Genomic DNA, 21,565 nt, shown 5'->3' with positions numbered 1-21,565 from the left:
AGCATAAGCTAAAATTCTCTCTCGTATTTTGCTTCAGGCACATAGAAATGCTAAATTAAACATCTTTAAAATTAATATTTAAACTTAGCAGGGAAAAGGAACTCTTCATGTACCAGAGCAGAGAATCTGTCAGAGAAGGTAAAAGCTGAGCCGCAGGAGCTGGGCTCTCAGTGCCCAGGCGAGGTTCCCCTCAAGGAAGAGAGCTAGAGCAGAGTCTCAGCCTAGATCCTGTGAATGCTCTTCCCGAATTTAATGAGAATCAGAGTATCTCCATTGGCCAACCTCTCCTAATAGCCAGAAGCAAGTAGTATACCACCCTTGGAATGGATGGTAAAGTTTTCCATCAAATTTCTCCTTTTCAGAGGAGTGTTTTCATCTTTTCCACTGTTTCTGAGTAAAATTCCAGCACTCATTTTGAATCTCCTCTTTGCCTTCTATTCTTTTTACAGGGAAGCCAGGCCTATTAGGTTTGTCATTAAAGTGTCTTACTGCGGGATAAGTGATGCTTGCAGGAAGGTGTGAATGCGAGTGTTGATAGGCATGTTGGACTTAGGAGAGCTGCTCCCCTTAAATTATGTACTTCATTTGTTTTATTGGCAGTGGAGGTTGGCCTGGTGCTTGCTGACTCATTATTAGCAATTGTGCAAGAAGTGCCAGTATTTACCACCTCTGCTTGGCCTCTTCTGTTTCACATCTCCTTTTGATTCCATCATTTCTTTATCATCTTTGGATGCTCTGGCAGCTCCTTACTGCCCACAGCCTTTGTCTTACTTGCTAAGAAAGGTGCTCCTTATAGGTCATAGCTAATGATGTTGGTTCTATTCCCAAATGTATTTATTGAATATCTACCATGTGCTGAGTATGGGCCGAGGCAATATAAAAAGTAATGTAGTCCTCTTCCTACCTCAAAAGAGTTTGAGGTCAAGGATGTGTCACTTCCTCAGGCCCGCACGTTCCCCAAGGAAGCTTAAAAATGCCACATATAGGAGGAGATGATGGCCATGGCTCAGACCTGGGAAACAGTCATGCTTGTGGACCAGAGGCCACGTAGGTCCTTGACTCTGGGCAGTAGCGGGCCAGTCTCACATGGGGTTTCCTAAATTTACGAATCTGGCTACCTGCTGTTCCCTGGAATGCCTGAGAGTTGCCTACCCCTGTTGTATCCCTACAAATGCGCCTTGCAGAAATCCCTTCTCTCTCGGCAAAGAAGCACACTGCATTCTGGAACAAAAAATTAATATACTTTCCAAAGAGAGGACTCATAAAGACCAGCACCATAGATGAGGGGCTTCTGACAAGGTCTACTCTCTGGGAAAGATGGATGATGGTAATGAGCTGTGTCTGGGGAGGAATGTTCTGAGGTACCCTTGAGTTTGAGAAGTGTGGACCAGATACCTAACATGGATGTGGAGCTTTCTTAGTGTCAGTGTAAGAAAACGTCTAAGTTACAGGAGGCCAAATCATAATGGCCATATTCTGAGTCAGCAAGCAGCTGTTCTTAACCATTATGTAGGTCTCAGATTCCTTTGAGAGACTCAACCCAGGGGGAAAATATGTATGGACACAATTTTGCAAATAACCTAAAGAAGCTCACAGGTCCCCTCTCCCCCATATGAAGAACTCTGCTCTATGTGATGGTCCTAGAGAAAGTACGAGAATGGTTTAGTCTAGCTTGTATTAAAGATTTTTTTTTCCTTCTGGAGCAGAATACAAGCTCTGCTATAACCTTGTTCTGCTAGAAAGATCGCAGCAAGAGCCTACTCAGCAAAGTTTCAGCAGATAATTTTTAGTTCAGAGTCTCCGTGAAATGATTCCAAATGTAAAACAATTTTCAGATACTATAATTTAGTCATTTGCTTTTTCATTATCCTAATGTCTTTTCGTTGTGAAAAAATAAAGCAGTCATGTTAACACAAACCTATATACTGAAAAAAAGAGATAAATATAGGTGCTTGGGAGAAAAGCAGTATGTAGTGATAGATTATAAAGCATGCTCTGGAAAATGTGAGATACTGTTATTTAGCGCTTTCTTCATTTGACAGGTAAAACCTTTGCAGTTTTGGAGGATTTTGATAGAATAAGGCTATGCTGTTTTAACTAAAAATGGAAATGAAAATACATCTAGTCTATATGGAAGCAATATTCTTGTGGTCTGTTTTTCACTATTTTCAACTTCTGTGCTAGAACAAGCTGTGCAGACATGTTTTGAGGGGATGCTGTGTTTCAGGCCGTGCAGGGATCTCAGCACGTACTGCCCTTGAACCCCCCGTCCTGTTATATAATAGTAATGAGACTATACTCCCTACAGCGCTTTTTCCAGGAAAGGAGAAACCAAAACACAAGTCTAATTCTTGGGTTTGTTGTTCATTCAGTCATTTTTTAAGTCTTCGATCATCCATTCAGAAGAACCTTTGTGGTGTATCTGAGCTCTGTATTCCTCCTGGAAGAAAGGAATGCACTCTTACTTGCCTTCCTTTCTTCCAGGAGCTAGAAATAAGGCTAGGTGTTTGGGACCAATTACTACTCTCCAGAGACAAAGCTTTCTGGAGAGTATTTTTCAAAACTAGATAATGTAAATTCGAACAATTTCTTGACTTTGCAGGACCTGAAATCCTTGCCATGGCCTGCTAAGTGCATGTGTGGCCTGACCCCACTGGCTCTGGCTTTGTCTCTTTCCCCCTTTCTCATGCTCTGGTCGCACTGGCTGCTTTCTGAGTCCCCCCGACGAGGCACACTTCTTCCCATCTGAGGACCTTGGTTTCTTTTCCCTTGATTCTTTGCTTGGACGCTTTCTTCTCAACATTTAATTCACCTGTGCGCACGTCACCTACTCAGATGTACCAGGCCCACCATAAATATAAAGCAGGTCCTGCTATTCACTAACATATCACCTTATTATGTTTCCTCCACAGAGTTTATGACGATCAGAAATTATGGTCTTTTCCATATTTATTGGCTGTCTTCTCCCTCTAAAACGCAGACTGCTTGAGAGCAAAGACCTTGTTGGGGATCTAGTGGCAAAAACATGTTATGTACAAGGTGTCAATAATGGTATGTTGAATGAATGAATGGGCTTTTGTCTCACTGAGATTATGTGAGGAAAATCAGGCGTTCTGAATTGTGATCCCAAAGTATTTGGGGATTTGTTCATCATAATAAATGCTTACGTAAGAATTAGCAAAATGCCGAGCACATAGCGAATTAGGTAGTTCAAGTGCTTTATATGTATTAACTAATTTAATTCCTATAACCCTATGAGGTAGATATTATTGTTATTACTCCCATTTTATAGATGCAAAAATTGTGGTACAGGGAAGTTAAGGAACTTGCACGAAGCTACACAGATAGTAGGTTTGAGGGCAGGTACATGAGCCAATGCTCTTTACCACTGAACAGAGAGTGCTCAATAAATACACCTTTGACCTTGTGCCCAGCACTGGCTGAGCGCTTTGTACGCATGGTGTCACTCAGTCCTCAGCTCCACACTATGTAATAGGGACTGTCATTATGCCTGTTCTGCAGATGGGGAAGCTGAGGCTTGGAAAGCTTAAGCAACTTGTCTCAATTTCCATAGTCGCTTAGTGATGCAAAAGGGACTTGAATGTAGATAATATGAATACTCTGATCTCAGGCATCCTCTCCATGTTACAAGAGCACTTGTGGGTGGCTCTTGGAACATAGTCATTTTCAGGCTTGTGAGAGAGGGATTAGTCTCCCTCATTCAAAGGGTCTCCACTGGTGTCAAGAAGGGGTATCAATTACTTGGCTACAGATTCGTAAGGAATACAGAACAGTCCAACTCAGAGAAATGAATAGGGAAGCAGAATTTGTGTCAGTATAACCACTGGTCTTTAAGGAATAATAGAGTTGGTTAAATGTTCATTTCTTCAGAAAGAGCATAACAATAGGATTTAGAAACTTGATAACTGTGAAAGGTCAATTTTCGTTTCTAAAATGAACAAGGACAGAATTAGAAATATATTGGTGTGTCACTAGGTCTGATTCTGTACTGAGCTGAAATGCAGTGTACAAAGTTTAGCACTATTGTTTTGTGAAACTTACCAGGTTTTTCACCCTGAATCCTTGGGGACTCAGTTCTCTCAGTAGCAAAAGCCATCTGTAGGGATGATATGATGTTGTGGGTACATTCTGTCTGATTTTCAGCTCAGTCTTTATAGGTAGGCATTATAAACCACCCATACAAAACCAGTATACTCACAGCACAAGAGGGGGGGCATAAAATCCCTAGAACTTATGCATTCTTACCCTGGCTTCAAAGAAAGTATCCATGTGAAGGATTATGGTTGGATTTGTGGACATCAAACTTTTTTTCTTTGGAAGAATCCCTAAACCCACTGAGACCTATTGATTCAGCAAGAAGAAAACAGGTTCAGCATATATATATATATATTTTTTTTTTTTCAACTATTTATTTATTTATTTTTGGCCATGCCACGAGGCATGTGGGATCCTAGTTCCCCAACCAGGGATCAAACCCATGCCCCCTGCAGGGGAATCATGGAATCTTAGCCACTGGACCGCCAGGGGAGTCCCTAGCCAATATTTTTGAACCCTAAGATTCCAACATTTTCACAGAACTTGTATTACAAGTGCTCTTATGCAAGCAGTTCTATGTGATCCTACCCGAGCCTCTACTTGATGCTCACAGTTACCGAAATGTGTGGGCAGGGCGGGTGTTATTAAGCCACTTTACACATGAAGAAATTGAGGTTAATAGAGTTGAAAGAGCTTGCCCAAGGTCAGGCCACTAATAAATAGCAGAGCTAGCACCTGAACCAAAGTCTTCGGACTCCAAGTTACTTACTTTTTCTGCTGGCCCACACCTCCCCCTTCTCAGAGAACGTGTTGGTGGTGATATTCCAGGTTCCAAGCATCTCTCCTGAAGATTTCCTTACTGGCAGGTCTGCTGCTAGAGGGTGGAACCTGTGGGGCTTAAGATGGAACATCTTACGCACTGCTGTGTGCACATCTGTTGTTTCACTGGGTTCTGGCCCTGCTGACTTTAAGTGGCTGAAAGTGATAAGCAGTAACTGTGGGCCAGGACTAACGTTATATGTATGGTTTTCAAACAACTGTTACTCTGTTTCCTTGAGAACCTCCTGGCTGCTTCTCCTTGCTCCCGATGTGACGGAAACAGGTGGGGACGGCATTTCACGGTTACCCTTATTTCTCTTGTCAGTGTCTGTGTGTTCTGGGATCCAGCAGAGACTTTGTTTCTCAAACGGGTTGCCCTTTTACTCAGTGTCCTTCCTACTGCTCCAACTTTTATTGTTTCTTCCAAGTTTTGAAACAGTTGCAAAATTCATCAACCATAGGTATTTAACTCAGGGGATGGAATTTCAGACAGGTGGTTCTGTAACTTCAGCCGAGCGTGCCTCTGAACCGATCCGTGGTTGTTCAAAGATCAGGTGATTCAGCACGAAGTAAGCCAGCCCACTGAGGCAGCAGTGGAACGGGGCGCAGCCAGGCCAGGACTGCTGCTTGATCTCCAGGAACCCAGGCCACTGGGCGTCCTGCAGAGTGCAGAGGCCTGCCCAGTAAAAGGCAGCAATTGCTTAACTTTCATCTGATGGGGAACAATGCAGTTTACTCACAGGTGCTGGCCCTACAGAACAAGTAGATTGTTGAATATATTTGAATAATCAAGCTTTCCAAACAGAAGCAAAACGTACCCCTAGTGATGTATAAAATGCAAATAAACTCAACCAGTCTCTTTTCACCGTAGGTGTATGAGTTTTGGACTTTTCCACACCCAGGGTCAGAATGCTGCTCCTCTGTCATGCCCTCACTGTAGCTGTGGCCCAGACCTTTATCGTCTCAGAAAACCGGGCATTTGCCAAGAACATCAACTTCTATAACGTGCGGCCTCCTCTTGACCGTAAGTAGTGGTTGTCACCATCATTGGTGATGGGGGGTCAGAGTAATTGTCTGAAGTCCCTGTTTCCCTATAGTAACTTTGCCTTTTCTGGAACGTTTGGTTTATACCCAGCATAAATCGGAAAGTCTTCACTGCTTCCATGAGTAAGGGTAACACATGGTGACAGAAATTTCTCAATTTCTTTAAAATGGTTTGGCTTCCTGCTGAAGTCTCAAAAGGGTTCTTGTTTAAAATAATCTTCTGAACACTGTCCATAAGAATGGCTCAGCCAGAGAAATTCAGTGTTCTTTGTTGATCTCTTCCTTGGAGAAGGATATTGACTGTAGGAAGCTTCTGCATAAATTCTATATACTTTCAAATGGCCATTAACAATTGTGAAAACAGATTAGCATGTTTGAAATTTGGAGGGGAATACTACTTAGATTTTCATTAATATTACGCACAGTCACTATATATACATATATAAAAATATATATATATATATATATTTAGTAATTCCAAGAATCTATTCTAAGGTCCTTAGCCATTTGAAGAGGAAAATGCATTTAAAAAGACTTCTAATGAAGCATTAACATATATATAATCTCACCTCCTTTCTCTCCAGACAAGTAAAACTTCTCTGATATACTTTACAGAGAATTTGTTATAGATAAAAATTGTTTCGTGGAAATGTGAATGCCAGTGGTTCCCACATCTGTAAGAGTATCGGAATCGCAATAAAAGTGTTTAAAACTACATATTCCTGGGTCCCTTCTCCCGAGATTCAGTAGTCAGGAGGGTGGTATGCAGAATATTTTTTTCCCCTTTTCCCCCTCTTCTTTTTAAAAAAGTTCTCCTGATGCTGTTGATGCACAGCCAGGTTTGGGAACGACGGTCTTTATACTCCTAAAGGAGGAGTACTCATACTCCATACTCCTATATGATTACCATTCTGCATTTTGTGTTTTGTCTTTTAGGACATTCTGTCATTAGTAGGTGTATGTGTACGCACGTGTATACTACACAACCATATACATATACACATGAATAATAGCCCACACACATCTTGAACTATCATTTATTACAAATTTCTAAATTGATAGTGATCATATAATGATAGCTTAATGTACATTATTGACAAATTTTTAACCTTTTATAAGAAAAAATTATTAAAGAGAAAAAAGTAATATTTGATTACTATAGAAAATTCCAAAGAGACAGGAAATGTGTAGAAGAAAATAAAATTTATTCATAATCCCAAGATTCAGAGTGAGCTCTTCTTCACATTTTTGAATACAGCTGACCCTTGAACAACGCGGGTTTGAACTGCCTGGGTCCACTGACATGTGGATTTTTTCCCCATCGTCCATACTCTAGTACTACATGGTCTGCAGAGGGCTATATGCAGGGCCGACTATAAATTACATGAGGATTTTCAACTGCATGGCGGGTTGGCGCCCCTGACCCCCACGTTGTTCAAGGGTCAACTGTGTTTCCTTCCACTGTTCTTACTCTGTATGTGTATTTAACTTCAGGACAGAGATCACACAAATTTAATTTTGCAGTAGCTTAATGTCTTACATTAAAAATTTTTTTACTCACATAGCTGGCTATGTGAGTAAACTGTTTCCCCATGCTTTATACTGGCCCCCCACGAGTGCACGCACACACACACTCTCACAAGCAAGCTAAATGTTAACGCTTCATTGAAAATCTTTTTAAATGCAGTTTCCTCTTCAATTGGCTAATGACCTTAGAATAGATGCTTGGAATTACTAAATCAAAAAGGTTGTGCCAGTTTATACATTAACTATTTACCCACCGGCACTGAGTTTTGGTATTTTTTAAACTGTGCTGAATTAATAGGTGAAAATGGATTTCATTATTTATTTACTTACCTAATTCACTTTTATGCATAGGCAAAACTGAAATGTATTGCAAGAACTAATTTCATGTCCTCTGAACTTTAGCTTTTGATATTTTGCTCTTGTTTTATGCATCGATATATCCTCCCCTGTATGTGAAATACCCACTGCTTTCTAATTATCATCCCAACTTAGGGATGGTTTGGGTTACCTTGATCTGTGTCTGTTTCATTCTCCAGAAATAGGAGAACTGAAAGTTTCATACAGGGCTTTATACTCTGGCCTATAGAGAAATGTCAAATTTATTCTACTTTTGACTTCTCGCCCAACAAAATAACAAGATACAAGGCAGGAAAAAGAAAGCATAAAGACAAAAAGAACATACTAGTTGTTCTCAATCCAGACTGCCGGCAGCTCGTAATTCCTCCTTTCAGTAACACTCTTGCCTGAGTACAAGGGCCTGAGAGTTACTATCATCCTTCTATTAAATGTTACATTCCTGATAGAGGTCTAATGTTGGGATAACTGACATATATCAAATGAGATTACTTGTTTGAAGTTAAATGTAGCTGTAATGCAAGTACATATGGATGGAAACCAGCCTGGTCTGATGTGCCAGGGACTCTACTAGATATTTTTCTTGCAACCTGCTGTTTAATCTTTATCTCTGCAAGTCATGGGGATCTTCACTGTCACTATTATTGTAAATATTATTATTTCTTGGAGGTTAAAAAATCATACAACTAATTAGTGAGAAGCGCAGAATTCAAACTCAGGTTTATGTGACTCCAGTTCTTTTCAGGGCTGATACTATATCAAACTATTGGTCCCAATATTGCCACCATCTTTGCCTGTCCACTCAACCCTCACTTATCCCCAAGTTATAAATTATAATAGAACAATACCATGGATATTTCAAAGTGGCTCATGGAATCATTTGCATTACTCTGTAGTAGATATTCATAGATGAAATATTCAAAGAAAAGGGAATAAAGAAAATTCCCCAAAGTGTGGCAGTTAAGCCCAGCTCCATAGAAACAGAAGTTGTAAGGATAATGACTTGTAACTTTCATTTGATCTAGTGAAAGTTGCTAATTTTATGCCATATTTGATGTTTGAAAAAAAATTTTAACCATACTGTTTCCCTTTGCATTTTTTTGTTTTAAAGCAACACCATTTCCAAACAGCTTCAAGTGTTTTACCTGTGAAAATGCAGGGGATAATTATAACTGCAATCGATGGGCGGAAGACAAATGGTGCCCACAAAGTAAGTGTGCTGAGTTTGGAACTCTTTGGTGATCAGACCTCATTTAGATCTCTCTTAACTGGCCCTGAGCAGAGGCGTCTTATGTGATGAGATTAGCAAACCAGCAGGCCGATGATGTTCTATAGAAATCAGAGATTTTTTTGACGAGACTATCCAGACATCAGACTACTCTGAGGGTACGTGGAAACTGATGCATAGCCTCAATTTGTAGTTGTATGTGCTTTGAGGAAGAATTTCTTAATTAATATTTACCAGGGAGAACAAATAGACCACAGTGTTGACTAGGGCATTCTAAGAATGTCAGGAATGCTTGATGATACCGCTAGAGAAGTCCTACTTACTGGCTAAAGCAAAGGAAGGTTTTTGTACTCTTGAGATACACTGATGCTTGAGAAACTCATTCATTTATTCAACAAACATTTGAGCATCTTTTTAGTTTGTTTAGCCCCTGGTAGATCCCCAGTGCCTAGACCATATTAGGAGCTCAGTAAATATTGACAGAATGAAGGGATGCCTTTGACTAGGTAGTCAGGAAGTCTCCTCTGAGGAATATATACATTTGAACTGAGAACCAAATGACCAAAACAAGTCAGCTGCGTGGACATCTGTAGGAAGAGCATGCCAGGAAGAGGGAACAGCAAATGCAAAGCAAGATTTGGCTTCCTCTGTGAACAGGAAGAAGGCTGGCTGGTGAGGCGTAGTAGGAGATGGAGAAAGGATCTGATCGAGATTAAGGACTGGGATGTGCAGTATCTTATCTGTTCTGATAAGAAGTTTGGATTTCATTGTAAATGTGAAGCGAAGGGAGTAGGGTGTTTAAGCCATGGAGTACAAGATGCTAGGTGTGTTCTAAAATATTGCTCTGGCTGCCGAGTGCAGAATGGATGGTTGGGAACAAGAGAAGAAGGGGACACCAAATGGGGTCTTTCATTGTTTTGGGGCAGGAGAAGATGGTGACTTGGACTAATGTGGCAGGAATGTAGGGGGCAAGAATGATTTAATAATACATATAAACTTGGAGGTAAAGCAGACAGGATGTGCTGATGGATGATTTGTAATTGAAAAACTCTACTTAGAACTATAAGGAGATCAGGCTATTTGGATTATAGGATGCACTGTTTTTTAGGTTTTCAGATGTAAAAGGCCAACAAAAACAAACTCTTCCAGACTTAGAGATTACCAGTTTTGGTCTACTATTACCTTGAAACTTTTGGAAATTTCTGTATCACATTATGGCAGTGGAATAGCCTTACCTCTTCCAGATGATGCCAAAGTGTGGAACCAAGAAATAGTATATACACTGGAGACCTCTACTGGGCCTGAGAATCTTACGCTGTACATTAGCACAGATATGGCTGTGACATTTACATGGACAGTATTTTTCATTATTTCTAAGAATAATTATCAAAATATTTTTTTCTTGAGGTTATTTTACAGTTCTGAAGAGTGGTTGACTGAATTGTGCTTGTGAGTGCATGTATGCTTTTGGGGATTTGTTTCTACATTTTTCACAAACATTAATTTCAATGTTTCTGAGGTTGGCGGATGCCTCTCTTTAACTAGCTTGTGTCAGAGGGTGGGTATCATTCTTTAACCATTTGCTTTAAATTCTCCCAAGAACTGGATGGGAAGAGTTTAGAACAGTGGTCGATTGCGGCATTGATGCCCAGCCTCTTTATGGACACTGGCTGGCACTTTTCTTATCCTTATCTTTACGGCTGGCATTATTCTTTTGAATTTTACCAAATGCTGTTCCTACTAGGTCTGTGCACGTTCCAATTTGTCTCTCACTAATTGAAGCCACTTTTAATGGGAACATGCATGGAAATTTCTGGGTTTTAGAATTTCATCTCTGTTGAAACATGGGAGCAAAAGAGGGGTGCTGCAGCTTTTTGCCAACAAGAAAATGTCAGGGAGGGGAGAGCCAGCTCTTCCCCATCCACCCTGAAAGCCCGACTCGTAGAGAGATGGACACGGAATGCCCCCTGCATTCCAGCGTGCGTAACAGTACATTCTTGATTGTACACCAGCCAAGCCCCAAAGATACTAACCATCTGGAATTCTGAGGCTGTAATTGCTTACTTTTCACCTTGTCATTATTGAGGGGGGTGATAGTCAACCATTTCTTGGGGCACACAGGCCTGTGGCTTTGGTTCTTTGTCATCTCAGGTTTCCTTTTCACTTTATAGCTCTGCTTCTGTGGTCTGCCAGGGTTGTTAAACGAGGTTCTCTAGGTAACAGGATATGACAAGAATGACATTTCTTATTATTTACCCCGGCTTTTACTCTGACTTTGTAGGGCTACTTTAGCATGTGTGACAGTCTCTGTGAACACAGGCAGCTACCAGTTTTCAGTTCTTCTTTGTCTGGAGTACAGATTGGGATGCCTTTCAGAACAGGTAGTGGTTCCCTGTCCTGCAGGGTCCCAGTCAGCCGCTCTTGCAGAGCACTCTGCTCATGCCCAGTTCCATGCTGAGTGTACTAAGAGGCACGGTAGTGTGCTGGTGAAGAGCACAAACCCTGGAAAACTGCCTACGCGACAGTCTTACCTTCCACCACTTTCCACCTATGTGACTGTAAGCCTCAGTTTTTTTAATCTGTGAAATAGGGATGTTAATGTGACTTACCTTAAGGCCTACTGTGAGGATTGAATGAGTGAATACATGTTAGAAGAGAGCCTGGTTGGTGGTACGCAGTTACTAGGCATTTGCTATTGTTAACATTACGTAGCGCTTGCCCTGTCAAACACCCAGGCGCTTATAATTTTACTGAAACGAACATGGGCTCAAAGGCTCTCATGTGGCTTCTTCACTTGTGACAGAGGCAGTTCCCTAAGCCCCGTCTTCTCAACTCTCGCGTTTTCCTGCTCCCTGCCCCCACTTGTAGGGCACTGCTGCCGTAGTCCCTTCTCAATAAACTAAGCAGCACTGCATTGGCCTGAGATAACTAAAGAGTAAGAGGCGCAGAACTAAAGTGGAATGTCCTAGGTTAGTGAATGAAATCACGTTCTTGAAAGAACCCTAAGAATAAAAGGTGAATGGTTAAAGGTATAAGGGGTAATCTGTGTGGAAATGGACTAGCCCCGCGGAGCGGGAGGGGGCAGAGAAGGTAAGAGTTAACTAAAGAGGAGGAGAAAAGCTGGAAATACTTTGGGGAAAAGTCAAACACGCTGGGAGGATTAGAGCCTGGAGAAGAATTAGGTGAGTAAGCAAGGTGCTCTTGGTGTGTAATTTGAGTCCAGGTTGCCACATGGCCTATTAGTATATAAAGAAACATATGCAGAATAATGCAACAAGTTCTATGACCCACTGCATTTTACATTTATAGTTTTCATTTTATTTTAGAGTTACAGAACATGTGCTTCAGAGGGAGAAACACAGACATACTGACACTCTCTTATGAAATGAGCAGACCTACTTTTTTGGCGTTATACTCCTTCATTGGAGTATAATTGCTTCACAATACTGTGTTAGTTTCTGTTGTACAACAAAGTGAATCAGCTATATGCATACATATGTCCCCATATCCCCTACTTCTTGGACCTATGGTTTTGATGAAAAGCTTGTCCAATTTTTTTCTCAGCTTTACCTGGCACCAAAGAATAAGTGCCCATTTATATTCATTTTAAAAATAGACATGTGCTTCAGTTCAGCAATACCACCTAGAAACTTAAGGATCATCCTGAATTTTAGTCATTTCTGAAGTGACTGTTGAAAGTTAGTTTGTTTTTTACATTGCAAAAAAAAAAATAAGTTGCTTTTTTCTGCCTAGATACACAGTACTGTTTGACAGTACATCACTTTACCAGTCATGGCAGGAGTACATCCATCACCAAAAAGTGTGCCTCCACAAGCGAATGTCATTTTGTTGGCTGCCACCGCAGCCGAGATTCTCAACACACGGTAAGGCGCGTGTGTGTGTGTAAAGTTATTGTCCTGTGGTTTCTTGATGGTGATGGCTGGTTGTATATAAAGAGGCAGGAAGGATAAATAATGTCAAACATACGTATACTTCGAGAGACTCCCTTACACTGATACAATGGAGATGAAAGAAGAAGCCTTTCTGTCCATCAAACAATAATATTACTAAAAACAAATGATAATTCTCAGATTCCAGAGCTAGACCCCGGGGTCTAGACCTTGGACTTTGGGTGAGTTGTCTGAAGTCAACTCTGGAAGCCCCAAAAGCAAACAATCCACGCACGAGAGGATGACCAACACTACAGAGCCCAGCTTACATATTTTGTTTATGGCTAGAAATCACCAAGAGCGCTGCACCGAGAGGGTGGAAAGAGGAAAATGGTGACAAACTTTTACAAAGGAAACCTTGTCTCACTTACTGCCTCTGCTTAGACGAAGAAGTGAGAATCTGAGAGGTTAACTCCAGCTTATTAAAATGAGCGATAGATACATTTTAGATAACTCTATCTCTTCAGTTTTCTCATTCTACCATTCTAAATGAGCATTTTACTCTTTTACATGCCTGGAATCCTGAAATGGTTGAGAAAAAATTACTTGAAGGTATGTTAATTTCATGAGATCTTAGAATTCAATTTAGCCTATACATAAAGAAAATGGTCCTGACACCAGTGGCTTTTTAAAAAAATTTAGTTTAGTATGGTTGATTTAAAATGTTGTGTTAATTTCTGCTGTACACCAAAATGACTCAGTTATACATATATATATTCTTTTCCATTATGGTTTATCACAGGATATTGAATATAGTTCCCTGTGCTATGCAGTAGGACCTTGTTGGTTATCCATCCTATATATAACAGTTTGCATCTGCTAACCCCAAACTCCCAATCCTTCCCTCCCCCACCCCTCTCCCCCTTGGCAACCACAAGTCGGTTCTCTATGTCTGTGAGTCTGTTTCTGTTTCATAGATAAGTTCAGTTGCTGACACCACTGGCTTTTAGCTCCAGCTACAAAGGAGAATCTGCTGGGGAGCTTTTGTGGGCATCCCAGACCAATTGAAGCAACTTCAGAGTGAGATCTGGGCCTCAGGAATTTTTTTTTTTTAAGTTCCCCAAGGTGATTTTGATGTGCAGCCAGGATTGAGAACCACTGAGGTAGATACTTTATCTTACCTGGCCATCCTGGAAGCCATCTGATATAGATACTTTATCCTGAAAGCCTCTGTGAATGTCCAGGTTTATCAGGTTGAGGCGTTGTATCCGATATCATGACAGGGAGTGCTTCCCTTGAGAACACCTTGTGCTGTAAGGGAGCATGCCATTGCCACTGTAAAGATAGGAATCAGTGTTAGTACAGACAACAGAGTGATAATTATCCCCTAACAAGTAGTACTGAGAAAGAAAATCAATGACCAATCCAAAAGGTTCCTAGCTTTTATTTTTGTTTCAGTGTTTCTGCTTACAAACCTTCAGAAGAGTTGTTGACTCAGTTAAGCAGTCTTATTCAGTTTGCCTTTCTCTTGCTTATGCTAGGGTTGATGCAGGTAAATCACACTTAAAATGAAAAGACTCTCGGGCTTCCCTGGTGGCGCAGCGGTTGAGAGTCTGCCTGCTAATGCAGGGGACACGGGTTCGAGCCCTGGTCTGGGAAGATCCCACATGCCACGGAGCGGCTGGGCCCGTGAGCCACAACTACTGAGCCTGCGCGACTGGAGCCTGTGCCCCGCAACGGGAGGGGCCGCGATAGTGAAAGGCCCGCGCACCGCGATGAAGAGCGGTCCCCGCACCGCGATGAAGAGTGGCCCCCACTTGCCGCAACTAGAGAAAGCCCTCGCACGAACCGAAGACCCAGCACAGCCAAAAATAAATAAATAAATAAAAATAAAAGTAGCTATAAAATTTAAAAAAAAAAAAAAATGAAAAGACTCTCAAGATGGTTTTTACTTTGAGGTAAGTGGGGGGAAGGGTGCCCAAGGGCCTGGATGACTCACAGACTAAAAGCCAACTCAATTCTGTCCTCAGAGAGGTCTTTAACCTCCTAAATGTTTGCACTTCAGTTACTGTCTCACTGCAGCCACTTAAGAGACCCCAAGCCAGAACTGCCCAGCCAGGCCCTTCCTGAATTCCCACCTCAAAGAAACGTTTCCACTTAGAAAAATTACAGTATGAAAAGTTACCTAGGGCTTCCCTGGTGGCACAGTGGTTGAGACTCTGCCTGCCAATGCAGGGGACACGGGTTCGAGCCCTGGTCTGGGAAGATCCCACATGCCGCGGAGCAACTAGGCCCGTGAGCCACAACTGCTGAGCCTGTGCTCCGCAACAAGAGAGGCCACGATAGTGAGAGGCCCCTGCTTGCCACAACCGGAGAAAGCCCTCACACAGAAACAAACAAAGACCCAACACAGCCAAAAATAAATAATAATTAAAAAATGAATATCTGCTTATAAAAAAAAAAAGTTACCTATTGGGAGAAAAGATGGCAGAGTAGAAGGACACGAGCTCATCTTCCCTTAAGAAAATACCAAAATCACAGCTAACTGCTGAACAACCATCGACAAGAAAAATGCTGAAACCTACCAAAAAAGATATCCTACATCCAAAGACAAAGAGCCACAAGGAGATGGTAGAAGGGGTGCAACTGTGATAAAATCAAATCCCATACCGGCCCAGTGGGCAACCCACAAACTGGAAAATAATTCTTTCACAGAAGTTCACCCACAGGAGTGAAAGTTCTGAGCCCCACATCAAGCTCCCCAGCCTGGGGGGTCTGGCAATGGGAGGAGGAGCCCCCAGAGAATCTGGCTTTGAAGGCCACTGGGGTTTGTCACAGGAATTCCACAGGACTGGAGGAAACAAACTCCACTCTTAGAGGGCACACACAAGGTCTTGTGTGACTAGGACCCAGGGAGAAAAGCAGGGACCTCGTAAGAGTCTGGGCCAGACCTACCTGCTGGTATTGGAGGGTCTCCTGTGAAGGCGGGGTGTGGCTCACGGCAGGGACAAAGACACTGGCAGTGGTAGTTCTGGGAAGTTCTCATTGGCATGAGCTCTCTGGGAGCCCACCATTTTCTCACCAAGACCTGGCCCCACCCAACAGCCTGTAGGCTCCTGTGCTGGGACACCTCAGGCCAAACAACCAACGGGGTGGGAACACAGCCCCACCCATCAACAGACAGACAGGCTGCTTAAAGTCTTCCTGAGCACACAGCTACCAGCTAAATATACCTCCTGACACGGCCCTGCCCACCAGAGGGACATGACCCAGTCCCTCCCACCAAAAAGCCTGCTCAAGCCCCTGGACCAACCTCCTTTGATATACGCAGATCAATCAGTGTGCTACACCACATCAACAAATTGAAGAACAAAAACCATATGATCATCTCAATAGATGCAGAAAAAGCTTTTGACAAAATTCACCACCCATTTATGATAAAAACTCTCCAGAATGTGGGCATAGAGGGAACCAACCTCAACCTAATCAAGGCCATATATGACAAACCCACAGCTAACATCATACTCAACAGTGAAAAGCTGAAAGCGTTTCCTCTAAGATCAGGAACAAGACAAGGATGTCCACTCTTGCCACTTCTACTCAACATAGTTTTGGATGTCCCAGCCATGGCAACCAGAGAAGAAAAAGAAATAAAAGGAATCCCAATTGAAAAAGAAGTAAAACTGTTACTGTTTGCAGATGACATGATACTATACATAGAAAACCCTAAAGATGCTACCAGAAAACAACCAGAGCTCATCAATGAATTTGGTAAAGTTGTGGGATACAGAAATCTCTTGCATTCCTATATGCTAACAATGAAAGATCAAAAAGAGAAATCAAAGAAATAATCCCAATTACCACTGCATCAAAAAGAACAAAATACCTAGGAATAAACCTACCTAAGGAGGCAAAAGACCTGTACTCAGAAAACTATAAGATGCTGATGAAAGAAATCAAAGATGACACAAACAAATGGAGAGCTATACCATATTCTTGAAATACCATATTCTTGAAATGGAAGAATCAATGTTGTCAAAATGACTATACTACCCAAAGCAATCTACAGATTCAATGCAATCTCTATCAAATTACCAGCAGCATTTTTCACAGAACTAAAACAAAAAGTTTTAAAATTTGTATGGAGACACGAAAGACCCCAAATAGCCAAAGCAATCCTGAGAAAGAAAAACTGAGTTGGAGGAATCAGGCTCCCTGACTTCAGACTGTAGCACTTACAAAGAGCTACAGTAACCAAAACAGTATGGTACTGGCACAAAAACAGAAATATAGATCCATGGAACAGGATAGAAAGCCCAGAGATAAACCCACACACCTATGGTCAATTAATCTATGACAAACGAGGCAAGACTACAGAATGGAGAAAAGACAGTCTCTTCAATAAATAGTGCTGGGAAAACTGGACAGCTACATGTAAAAGAATGAAATTAGAACACTCCCTAACACCATACACAAAAAGAAACTCCAAATGGATTAAAGACCTAAATGTAAGGCCTGATACTCTAAAACTCTTAGAGGAAAACATAGGCAGAACACTCTGGCATAAATCACAGCAATATCTTTTTTGATCCATCTCCTAGAATAATGGAAATAAAACAAGCAAACAAAACAAAAAAATGGACCTAATTAAACTCAAGAGCTTTTGTACAGCAAAGGAAACCATAAACAAAATGAAAAGACAACCCACAGAATGGGAGAAAATATTTGCAAATGAAGCAACCAACAAGGGATTAATCTTCAAAATATACAAGCAGCTCATGCAGCTCAATATCAAAAAAACTAACAACCCAATCAAAAAATGGGCAGAAGGCCTAAATAGACATTTCTCCAAAGAAGACATACAGATGGCCTAGAGGCACATGAAAAGGCTCAACACCACTAATTATTAGAGAAATGCAAATCAAAACTATAACGAGATATCACCTCACACCAGTTAGAATGGCCATCATCAAAAAGTCTACAGACAATAAATGCTGGAGAGGGTGTGGAGAAAAGAGGAACCTCCTACACTGTTGGTGGGAATGTAAACTGGTACAGCCACTATGGAGAACAGTATGGAGGTTCCTTAAAAAACTAAAAATAGAACTACCATATGACCCAGCAATCCCACTCCTGGGCATATAACCATGGTTTGAAAGGATACATGCACCCCAGTGTTCACTGCAGCACTGTTTACAATAGCCAAGACATGGGAGTAACCTAAATGTCCATTGAGAGATGAATGGATAAAGAAGATGTGGTACATATATACAATGGAATATTACTCAGCCATTAAAAAGAATGAAATAATGCCATTTGCAGCAACATGGATGACCTGGAGATTGTCTTTCTCTTTCTGACTTAGTATGATAAATATATATCACTTATATGCTGAATCTTTACAAAAAAAAAAAAGATGATACAAATGAACTTATTTACAAAACAGAAACAGACTCACAGACTTTGAAAACAAACTTATGGTTACCAAAGGGGAAAGGTGGGGTAGAGGGATAAATTGGGAGTTTGGGGTTGATATTTACACACTACTATATTTTAAATAGATAACTAGCAAGGACCTACTGTATAGCACAGGGAACTCTGCTCAATATTCTACAATAACTTATATGGGAAAAGAATTTGAAAAAGAATAGATACATGTCTATGTATAACTGTTCAGGTGCTGGACACCTGAAACTAACACATCAACTATACTCCAATATAAAATAAAAATATTTTTAAAGAAAACTTACCTATTAACTATTCTTCAGAAATATTCTTAATGGCTACATAATATTAAAATATGTGTTTGTACTATAATTTATCTCATTCCTTATTAAAAATACTAGGCAGCTTTTAATATTTCTCTATTCTATAAAAGCCCCACATAATCTTTGTGATTTTGGTGCATATTACTGGATTGATTTATATAAATAATCTTGAAGCTCTTGATAAGGATTGCCAAATTACTCCCCAGAAAAACTGAAGCAATTATATTCTCAGTAGCAGTGTTTGAGAATATCAAAATTACTACCGTATCATGGACCCAGGCTCATGTACATTTTGGAAATCTTTGTCAATTTGATAGGAAAAAGGTATATTTTCAAGTTCATAATTTGTATTAAGTCTCAAACATTTAAAAAACAAGATAGCATTTTTCTCTTGTATGCCATTGTATTTTAGAAAATTTTTAAATTGAAATAAAAATTTATATACTCATAAAAGATAAAAAAAATAATTCTGTCCTCAGAGCTGAAGAAGGCTTTTGTTTTTCTTCATTTGACCCTTCCCTCTTCTTCCCTTTATTCACTTGCTCTTTCCTTCTCCTCTTCCTTTGGTAACAGGAGTGTAGATCTTGCTGTGAAGGGATGATCTGCAATGTAGAGTTACCCACCAACCACACTAATGCGGTCTTTGCTGTGATGCATGCTCAGAGGACGTCTGGCAGCTGTGCCCCTGCGCTCCACCTACTACTGCTGGCCTGGGCCTTCGTGCTGTTGTTGATGTGATACCACCATTCCTGGGAGAGGCAGAGACCAGCCCTCTAAAGCACAAGCCAACAACTGTATAAACAGTGAACTTTGGAGTGAAGACCAATCTTGCACTTGGTGAAGAATGCTCATTGGACCCCAAAGCAGAAGCCAGTTGTTGCTTAGCTAAAATGCTCCTGCACGAGGCCACTGAGGAAGGGGACTTGGCAGGGACTGAGGGATTATGTGGAGTTTATATTTCTTGATCAAAGGGGCTGCATTTTGTCACTTCTGCAAGGAGAGTCTTGCCAGCATCTACTACGGGCAGGTTCAGTAGCCTGTATTGTCCCCACCTGACCAGGCCTGTAGCAGAAAGGACTCCTTGACCTGATCAACTCCTTCAGGGGCTGCTGGATCAGACCCTCTCTTTTCCGTGATTAGCTCAGAGCATCTCTATGAAATATAACCCCTCCCCAATAAGAAAGCAATTTCCCCGCCAACGGTGTAGTCAATGAGAAGGGCAACTACAGGAAGAAAACTTCCAGTTGAACTAATATGAAACCCATTTGCTAAATTGTGGGGGGAAATAAAACTTTTAAATTATACAATGTAAAATGCATGCTTACGTGTTTCTTGGCTGATGTGGAGACCTCAGGTGAAACATTAACCAGTGTCATAAAGGAGGCCAATTGAAGTTATGTGTTCATGCACCACAGGTGATATATTCTAGCTTAAAGTATAAAATTCTATGCCATTGTGACTTACTTAGCTTTTTCTTTTGGGTGAAGGACCCTTCTTAGGATGCTAAATGCAAAATTAGTGAATTGAGAAGGTGAGGAAACCTCCCTGATCAAGGAAGATGATACCTTATCATGTGATGGACCCTCAAAAGTAGCAGCTTAAAGACAGAGAAACTGGCACCAGTGTCCCTCTCCCAGTCAACTTTTGTCTCTGAATGTCAGGGCCACTAAGAGAACCTTTCTAAACACATGCTAAAATGTTTGGTCCCCTTGTCTTCTCTTTCCTTCTTATAACACAGTCCCAGAATGTCAAATGAACAACTTCTGTTTCTAGAATCCTTAATTTCCTGCCTTTACACTTCGGGGTGACCTTTAAACACTCTGCCCTTGTATGTATAGTCAGGAGTTAATGAAGCGTTTGTTCTTTTTTAATTGAGCATCTACCATGAGAATACTGAGTGCTCCACAGAATCCACTAATGATGCTGTCCTTGCCACGCGGGCTCATCTATGATGGGGGTTGGCACACTATGGGCCATGGGAAAAATACATCCCACTGCCTGCCCATCTGCTGTAACAAATAGGCTGTTGACCAGGTGGCTTCAACTAAAACATGTAATCCTCACAGTTCTGGAGGCTGGGAAATGCAAGATCAAGGTGCCAGCAGATCCACTGTCTGGTGAGAGCCCTCTTCCAGGTTTGCAGACTGTTGTTTTCTCATATCCTCTCAGGGCAGCGTGCAGAGAGTGAGCATAAGGGTACTAATCGCGTTCATTAGGGCTCCACGTGCATGACCTAGCCATCTCCCAGAGGCCCCACATCCAAATACCATCACATCTGGGATTTAGGCTCCAACACATGAATTTGGGGGAGACAGATGCTCACTCTATAGCAACTACCTATTTTTGTGAACACAGTGTTATTGGAACACAGCCATGCCTATTCGTTTACGTATTGTCTGCAAGCTTCTTTCCTGCTCCAACGCCGAGGATGAGTAGATGCAGCAAAGAGCATCTGGCCTACGAAATCTAAAAGATTTACTACGTTGCCTTCTACAGGAAAAGTGTGCCGACCCCTAACCTCTGAAATGGCAGAAGTGCATTGGGAGAAAGCTGCTTGCTTTACAGGGACCGTGGTGCTCACGGGGTTCCTCAGCCTCTGAAGTGGTTTTTTGCCAGATCACTTTCCTTAGATGCATCCATGAATTTTTCTTCTTTGTTTTGATTGTTTGTTCCACTCCTTTGATTCGGTCTCTTAGTAGTTACGTGCTGTTGTCAGGTGCCAAGCCGTCTGTTTCTTCTCATCCTTGACACACTGGGAGAGTCTCATCTTAAGGCTCTTTAGCTTCCAGTACAACAGGGAGGAAGCAGACATCGTTACCTCCCTGTCTCTGGCTGAACCCCAGACTCACCTGGAAGCATCCGTTTTGAAGCCTGATGTA

At 41.4% G+C, this 21,565-nt stretch overlaps 1 protein-coding gene across 2 annotated transcripts in view; it reads left to right on the top strand.

Annotated features, from left to right (window-relative positions):
• LYPD6B (LY6/PLAUR domain containing 6B) overlaps nucleotides 1–19,959 on the top strand; it is a 239,010-nt gene extending 219,051 nt beyond the window's left edge. For both annotated transcript variants that reach the window (XM_068543990.1, XM_068543992.1), the window contains 4 exons: nucleotides 5,747–5,899; nucleotides 8,912–9,010; nucleotides 12,782–12,912; nucleotides 19,260–19,959. In XM_068543990.1, the coding sequence (XP_068400091.1) occupies nucleotides 5,785–5,899; nucleotides 8,912–9,010; nucleotides 12,782–12,912; nucleotides 19,260–19,424 (510 nt within the window). In that variant the 5' untranslated portion in view covers nucleotides 5,747–5,784 and the 3' untranslated portion in view covers nucleotides 19,425–19,959. The remainder of the gene's footprint in view (nucleotides 1–5,746; nucleotides 5,900–8,911; nucleotides 9,011–12,781; nucleotides 12,913–19,259) is intronic.
• The last annotated feature ends 1,606 nt before the right edge of the window (nucleotides 19,960–21,565 follow it).

Source organism: Eschrichtius robustus, chromosome 5 (assembly GCF_028021215.1).
Source record: "Eschrichtius robustus isolate mEscRob2 chromosome 5, mEscRob2.pri, whole genome shotgun sequence".
Taxonomy (NCBI): Eukaryota; Metazoa; Chordata; class Mammalia; order Artiodactyla; family Eschrichtiidae; genus Eschrichtius; species Eschrichtius robustus.
This window is presented reverse-complemented; position numbering and strand designations above follow the sequence as displayed.